This window comes from Orycteropus afer, unplaced genomic scaffold (genome assembly GCF_000298275.1).
Source record: "Orycteropus afer afer isolate SDZICR_OR568_19922 unplaced genomic scaffold, OryAfe1.0 scaffold00612, whole genome shotgun sequence".
In the NCBI taxonomy this organism is placed as follows: Eukaryota; Metazoa; Chordata; class Mammalia; order Tubulidentata; family Orycteropodidae; genus Orycteropus; species Orycteropus afer.
Genome location: NW_006922199.1, coordinates 889,660 through 897,840, shown reverse-complemented (window position 1 = coordinate 897,840; position 8,181 = coordinate 889,660). Strand labels below are relative to the sequence as shown.

Sequence of the window (8,181 nt, the reverse complement as noted above, 5' to 3'; positions counted from 1 at the left end):
GTTCTATAAATTGAAGAAGGAAACGGGGTACGGGGTCTTTTGCTTAAGCCACTGACCTGGTAAGGGCAAAGACCCTGACTTAAGTTAGCTAATAAACTGTCCTATTGCATTTGCATTGGCGTGGGTTGGCGTCTTCTTCTCTTCCGAAATTCTCCTTTACAGCCTGGGCACAACAACAATATGAAAACAAAGTGAGAAAATAAGTGAAAAATGAGAAATGAAACAAAATTTACAAATAGAAATCCAAAAGATTAATACTAAATTTTCATAAATAGATAACACACTGAACAGGCAAAGAAGCAGAACTAAATCAACAAAAGAGAATGAGATTGAAGGCAAATACGTCAATACTTTTTTGGAAAGGGAGCAATCATAAAAAAGAACAAAACAAAAGGAGGAAAGCCAAAGATTTATATGGGATATCATCAGGAGAAATAACCTACATATAATTGGAATTCCAGAACAGAAAGAGACAAATAAAACCACAGAGCAACTAGACAGCTTGACCATATTATATCTTCTAATCTATGATCATCAAATTACTCTCTTTCAACAATGATTTGTAACTTTCATTGTATAAGTCTTTCACATCCCTGGTTAAATTTATTCCTAGATATTTTATTCTCTTAGATGCTATTGTAAATGTAGAGTGTTTTGTTTGTTTGTTTGTTTGGATGTCCTTTTCAGATTTCTTAGGAGCTCTGGTGGCGAAGTCCCTAAGGCATTTGACTGCTAACCAGAAGGCTGATGGTTCAACTCCACCAGTCACTGCTCAGAAGGAAGGTTGGTCAATCTACTTCCATAGTGATATTGCCTTGGAAACCCAAGGAGGGGTCGCTATGATTTGGATCCGACTTGATGGCAGTGAGTTTGGTTTGGTTTGGCTTTCAGATTTCTCATTGCTGGTATATAGAAACCAGATGTTTGTGTGTTGATCTTGTATCCTGCAACTTTGCTAACTTCCTATATTGGTTCTAGAAGCTTTTTAGTAGATTCTTTGGAATTTTCTACATGTAGAATCGTGTAATATGCAAATAGAGATGTTTTGCCTAAGAAACAGTTTTAACTAAGGCCTTATGCTTATATGAATAGGACTGTTCTGTGTCACTAACTAAATTTCTGTCTTCCAAGGTGCAAAAATTAGATCTGAAGCCTTTTTTTTTTTTTTTTTTTTTTAGGGCTAAGCACATTCTTGCATGATCAGTCTACTTCTACCTCTCAATTCTATAAGCCTCCAGGATAGTCTTTATATTAAAATTCAGTAATTACCCTCTGCTAACTACATTGTTCAGCCCAATAATTTTCTTGACTATTGGTCTTATTGTTGGTGGTTCAAACCAACCAGCCACTCTACAGAAGCAAGACTTTTACTTCCGTAAAGATTTACCACGGAAATCCAGTAAGGATTGCTATGAGTTGGAATCAACTCAATGGCAGTGGGTTTGGGGTTTTTGGTTTGGTTGGTCTTATTATCTCTGGTGAAACTATGACATCTTTATAGACAGATTTTGTAGTGGATTCCTCTCCACTGAACTTCTTGGACATCTATTTATCCTGCAATCTCATTCACTCTCATTAGAAGAGATCCTTAGATTCTATCAAATAGAGGGAAGAGACTATTTTAATTTCATGCCTTCAGTTTCCTTGTTCCTTGTTCTCATCACAGCCTGAGAAGACACCAATGTCATACCTGTAGAGGCAGAATTTATATTTCAAAACCTGCTTCCACTATAGTGGAGGGGGAATACTCTTGCTCTCTCTTACCAGAAAATGTATATTTCCAGAGGGAAGCCACCTCTCACTCTTCCTTCTTTTCCCATGTCCTTTTCAGAAGCATACAACCAGGTTCAGCCAGTATATTCTATCTAGCTAACAAAAGTTCATATATCTGTAAATTATCAAAGTTGAGTGGGATTTTATTAAGAGCCTTCTGAGAATTTATGGCAGAGCTGCCATCAGAGAACCCATATCTCTCAACTCAAGGCTCCAATATACCACAAGAGTACTTACAGCAGGCTAGCTATGCCCAGAAATGCAATCTGAGATGAGTGTGTTGCCAATCAACAAAGGCCCTACTTCCACAAGTCTACACGATAAATCACAATGGTCTGATCTGCAACTTACCATGAAGATCGTGCAGGACCTGGCAGCAGTTTGTTCTGCTGTGCATGAAGTTATGGGGCCTACTCAATGGCAGCTAACAACACTACCTGAGGGATCTATGCTCAAACCTGGGTGGGCGTATCTCTAATTAAAGGGAAGGAAGTTCTCAGAGACAAAAATGAACAACCACCACAAAATAAAAACTGGTATTATTCAGGTTATCCCATAGAGAGAGCATCTGAGATCTAAACACCTTAGCAAAGTAGTTTTGTTTTAGATTTTTATAGGAAGGCAGGCAGGATGACACACAGCTGTGATTGTTTTGCCATAAGGGGAAATTTTAATTGGTTAGCTGAACAAAGCATGTTTATCTCTGGGTACAGCTAGTTTCAAGGACACTGTAACAATGGCTCAGTGGAGACATCTGATCTCCTCTAACTTCACAAAGGAGGAGAGTCAAGATTAATGCCTAAGGCTGATTGCTATGAGGCAGAGGACAGACATACATCTACCTCCCAAGGTTTTTAACAATTCTGACACCAACTGTCCCTCCAATAGTACTCTCTACGTCTCTGCTGGGTTAGATAATTAGTTGCCATGGCATGGCCAATACAATTATGTGGTTTATTAGGGAAATAACAGGTTATTATCCAGGTTCAGAAAGGCTCAGGATGCAGTTTTTTGATCAGGACAGCCTCTTCTCAGCTGCAGGCAGGTCTCTCTCTGGCCCATAGGCCCCTCAGCCTTGCCTCTGGCAAGTGTTAAAAGGCTCTTAATTCTGTTGATAAGTGCCCATGCACCCCACTCTACAAGCAAGCCTCAACCTGAAGGTATGCAGCTTTCTGGCTCTTTGGGTCAGGAACCCCACTACGCTATTTCATGCCAGTATCTTGGATCTGCTGCCTCTGCTGCCACTGTTTCTCTGCTATTGCTTCTCCTTGTCTCTTGCCATTTTAGGTGTTACAGCTCTCTGTCTCCCAGATATGGGAGGTTCCCAGCACAGGGACCCCAGGTCAAAAGGACTTGCTCTGCTCGCATCTCTTCTTATTGGTAGTAATCAGGTCCCTTCTTCTCTGCTTGGTTCTCTCTTCTTTTATCTCTTGTAAGATAAAAGGTCACTCAAGCAAGGGTATGACTTCAGTAAAGCCATGAAGGGTAGTTACACCCTCTAATAAGATGGTGACTCAAGATACATCCCACCCTACAGAAAACAAAGATAAACCCTTTTGCATGTACAGTACTGCATTGTCAGTAAAGGCAAACATGGATATACAAGTGGATAGAGGGGTGGACATGCTGAATGATCAGGTATGTCTAGGCAGCAGGGAGTGTGCCCATGACCATGTATAGGGTTGGCAGACAATATTTCTACAAGCATATTTGTATGTGTTGTAAGAATGTCTGGGTGTATAGTAGAACTGACAAGGGACAAGGTAGTGAACTTGTTGGCCACAGCTAGCTACCCTAAAGGAGCTCTGGTAGCATAGTGCCTGAGGCACTTGACTGATAACTAGAAGTCTGGTGGTTCAAACCCACCAGCCACTCATCCAAAGGAAGGTTGGACAATCTACTTCCATAGTGATACTGCCTCAGAAACCCAAGGAGGGGTCGCTATGAGTCAGGTCCGACTCAACGGCACACAACAACATGGTGAGTAGCAACTGGGGTCTTAAAATCTTGCAAGCAGGCATCTAGATGCAACGATGGGTCTGTCCTTATTCACAGCAAACAAAAATGAAGAAAACCAAAGACACGTGGAAACAATTAGTGCAAATAAACCATGTGATCCTCAGCCTCAAAGACCACAAGACTAGAAGAACAAGATGGTGTCCGGCTACCACCGTCAACCTCGGGGAGGTGGATCAGCACAGGAGATTCTGGACAGAGTGGTAGAACAATGTGAAACAAAGCTCAAAATCATTAAAAAATATATATTAAAAAAATAAAAAAACAGATTTGCTGGTCTGATAGACCCTGGTGAGACCCTGGTGAGACCCCTGAGACTACGGCCCCTAGTTACCCTTCAAGACTGGAATTGAACTCACTCCTATGATTTCCAGCCAAACAACAGACAGGCATATGGGGTGAAAATTTACATTAGGTAGATACACTCCTTGGAGCGATCAGTCAGGGGAGAACAGAAGGGTAGTGCAGTGTTTGCACAGGGAGACAGCTCAGGGGGGCGGGAGTGCATGGGAGAGAAGCACACAGGGAAGAGGTAACTACAGGGAGGAAGTGGGAAGAAAGTTGTTACATTGTGGAGAATTGCAGTCAATGTCATGGAACAAAATGTATATGAACTGCTGTATGAGGAATGAATTTTCTCTGTGAACTTTCACCCAAATCACAATAAAAATTGAAGAAAAAAAAAAAGATACTTCCTACCCTAACCCTTCCTCATTACTGTAACAGACAACTCACTTCCAAAATGGGAACATAAGCACAGGCATGAAACCAAAAACCAAAATCACTGCCATCAAGTTGATACTAACTCATAATGACCTCCCACCCCTATTGGTTTCTGAGGTGGTAAATCTTTATAGAAGTAGATTGCCCAGTATTCCTTCCGCAGAGGCTGGTAGGTTTGAACCAGCAACCTTCTGATTAATAATCAAATGCCTTAAGCACTGCACCAGAGGCTAGAATTTATAACATCACAAAATGGAGTATGGCTAGTAGGGCTATACACACACACACACACACACACACTCACACACATACTGCCCTGCAAGGGGATCCAACTAATAGCAACCCCTCTTTGGGTTCCCCAGGTAGTATCATTATAGAAGTAGATTGGCCAACCTTCCTTTGGAAGAGCAGCTGCTGGGTTTGAACCTCTAGCCTTCTGGTTAGCAGTCAAATGCCTTAGGCACAACACCAACAGAGCTCCCAGAAGGGCTACACTGCACCACAAACGCAGTTTTATTCTCACCTAATTATTCATGAGATAATAAAATAAAACAGAAAAGAGTAAGTCCGAAGGTCCGTCAGAAGGCTTGTCAGATGGTTCAAGCAAAAGGGGAAAGGTGTGCATTAGACGTTATCACAAGTAAACAAGGGGGTCATCTGTGAGTCTTATGGGAGTCACAAAAAAGGACATCGAGATTTATCTAAGTCATACATGGAAGGGTGGTCCTTACAGTAAGCCCCTTCCAGAAAAAGGGTGTGAGGCAACCGTCCTTCTTTTACTGGCGCCCCAGGCGCAGGAAAAGTTCACCCTCTTTCGGGTTTCATCAGGGGATCTTTATGAAAGCAACTAATGGTACTTTCTACCTTTGGCCAAATGGCTTAGTAAGATGGACATTAAGTCGTTTTAAAAAATAAAGCACGAAAAATGTCTACAAAGGCAGCACTCCTGATACCGCTGGTTACTAACACATCGTCTCACTTCAGGCTTTCAACTACAAGTCCCAAAGAGCAACGGGGCCCTTCCCCTGCCAAGTAAGGGCGGGAACTAAGAGCTTTGGTGTATGATGGGAATTGGTGTTAATTGGCAGTACGATGGAAAATGTAATTTAGTGGGTCTCATTTTCCGAGTGACTGAGATGTGCCTCAAACAAGAAGCTGAGGCAGAACCACGAGGACAGACCAAGGCAGTCCTGGGAGGAGGTACTTAACCGACGCCAAAGAGCCTCCTCAATTTTCCCAGCAGTCTCCTTTCCGGCCGGGCCTTACGTCATTGCCGTTTTGTCTTCCCATTGGCCAGTTGACAGGTGGCAGCGCCTGCGCACTGTAGCCCTCTGAGGGTCGTGCGCAGACGCCATTTTGGTCCCCCAGGCGCTTCTGGGAGGTAGAGAGGCGTCCCTCACGCCTGCCCGTTTGCTGCTTTTAGCTGTTGTCTTGCTCTCTGCTGCCCCAAACGCTGTGCTAGGGCGAAAGGCTCAGGGCACCAGGCCGCACCTTCGAGGGACACACCGCGGGAAGGAGGTGACGCGGGCGGCGCGGGGCGCGGACAACCCCCGCGGACAGCCTGCCCAGCATGGACTCGGAATATTACAGCGGTGACCAGTCAGGTGGGGCAGGGGCCTGGAGGTCAGAGTTAGGGGGCGGAGCGGTTACTGTGCGGGCCCTGCCCTTACCCAGCGGTAAGGGCAAGTGAGGCGGCAGGCCTAGCAGAAGTTTCCCGTTCTGCTTTGGCCGGAACTGAAATAGTGAGATGAAGCGGGAAGGGCCCTGGCTGCGGGGCCTGAAGTTAGAACCTTGGAGAGGCGATTTTAAAGAGAAAGGCGTCTTCTGTATTGTCTAAGTTTTTGCTGACTTTAGGAAGCCACTTCAATTTGTTAGGCTTTTGTGTGCAAAACGGAAAAAAACAAACTCAATGCAGTCGAGTCGCTTCCGACTCTACATCACCAGAGCGCCTTTATGTGTCCAAAGTACCAGGAAAAAGAAGTCTCTTCAGTTAGAGGGTTTTTCAGGAGTTAGTGTTTTCGAGACTCTAGTGGAGCATTTTCCGTGGAAGTGGGGATCCCATCTAGACTTTCACCAAGGTGCGCTGTTGTGTGTGGTCGAGTCGAGTGGTAGTTTAATCTCGTCTACAAGGCTGGCTACCAGTAAATAATATTAATAGCTTTAAAAAAAAAAAAAAAGTAAGACCTTTCAGTTTTATAAGTATTTTAGAATAAGAGGTTCACCACAGCCCTTTACTTATTAGTGATTTTAGGGCCTTTCCTAACCTTGAGATCTTCTTTTTATCCTCGCCGAAGTTGCTTATTCCTCCTTTTCTATTTATTCAGTAAACCCTTAGTAGTCCCATTCTGTGCTAGTACAGTACTTAAGCACTGGCAATACAAAGATGAGTAAGTCAGGGCTGGTGGCTCAATATCTAAGGTATTTGACTGCTAACTAGAAGGTTGGTGGTTCAAACCCAACAGCTGCTCCACGAAAGGAAGATGGGGCAATCTACTTCCTTGAAGATTTACCTCCTTGGAAATCCAATGGGGGCCCCTGTGAGTCGAAAATGACTCCATGGCAGTGAGTTTGGTGTATTTCTTGTGTAAAACCCATTGCCGTCCAGTCGGATCCGACTCATAGTGACCCCTCCTTGGGTTTCAGAGGTAGTATCACTATGGAAGTAGATTGCCCAACCTTCCTTCGGAGGAGTGACTGGTGGGTTTGAACCAGTAGTCTTCTGGTTAGCAGTCAAATGCCTTAGTCTCTACGCCACCAGAGTAGAATGACGTTTATGTGTCTTACAGCCTTACAGGGACTTTCACTGGAGCAGGTTATTTCCATTGGGCATTCTATGTCAAAAGAACTTAAGTAATTGTTTAAGGGTTCACTTTAATTCCTTATACATGGCAGTGAATAGCAATGACTGCAAAAATGCTTTTCCAAGCATGAACTCTCGTTTTGCTTCAAACATTTCCTGATGCTTTGAAAATAGCTTTTCATTCATTAAAAATAATTTTTTTTTTAATTGTGATTTGGGTGAAGATTTACAGAGCAAATTCACTTTCCATACAGCAGCTCACATAAACTTTGTCTCATGACATTGACCACAGTTTACCACAATGTAACAGCTCCCCTCCCACTTCCTCCCCATAGTTACCTCTTCCCAGTGTCCATCCCTCCATGGACTCCTATCCCCTGAGCTGTCTCCCTGTACATAAGCAGCCCTTCTTTCTCCCATGATTGTTCTCTCCAAGGAGAGTATCTACATGAGGTTCAACTCATATGCCTGTCTTTTGTTTGGCTGGAAACCACAGGTGTGGGTTCAATTCCAGACCTGAAGGTCAGTTAGGGGCCATAGTCTCAGTGGTTCCACCAGGCTCTATCAGATGAGCAAACCTGGTACCCCCCCTTCTTTCCCTCCCCCCAAATGGTTTTGAGTTTTGTTCCACATTGTTCTCCCTCTCTATCAAGGATCTCCTACATAGATCCCCTTCCAAGGTAGCCAAGCACCATCTAGTTTTTCTGGTCTCATAGTCATATAGGCTGCAGATTGGATGGTGTACCCGTCGCTAGGACTAATTGTTTCCATGACTTTTTGGTTTTCTTCATTTTTCTTTGCTCTGGACCAGGAGAGACCCATCTAGATGGCAGCTTGCTAGCTTTTAAGATCCCAGTCGCTACTCGCCA

General features: G+C 43.7%; 1 protein-coding gene across 1 annotated transcript in view; it reads left to right on the top strand.

Moving 5' to 3' along the window:
- Positions 1-6,082: 6,082 nt before the first annotated feature.
- The window catches only part of IWS1 (interacts with SUPT6H, CTD assembly factor 1), a 119,552-nt gene continuing 117,453 nt past the window's right edge, over positions 6,083-8,181 (top strand). The window contains exon 1 of the mRNA XM_042783051.1: positions 6,083-6,188. Coding sequence (XP_042638985.1) covers positions 6,083-6,188 — 106 coding nt within the window. The remainder of the gene's footprint in view (positions 6,189-8,181) is intronic.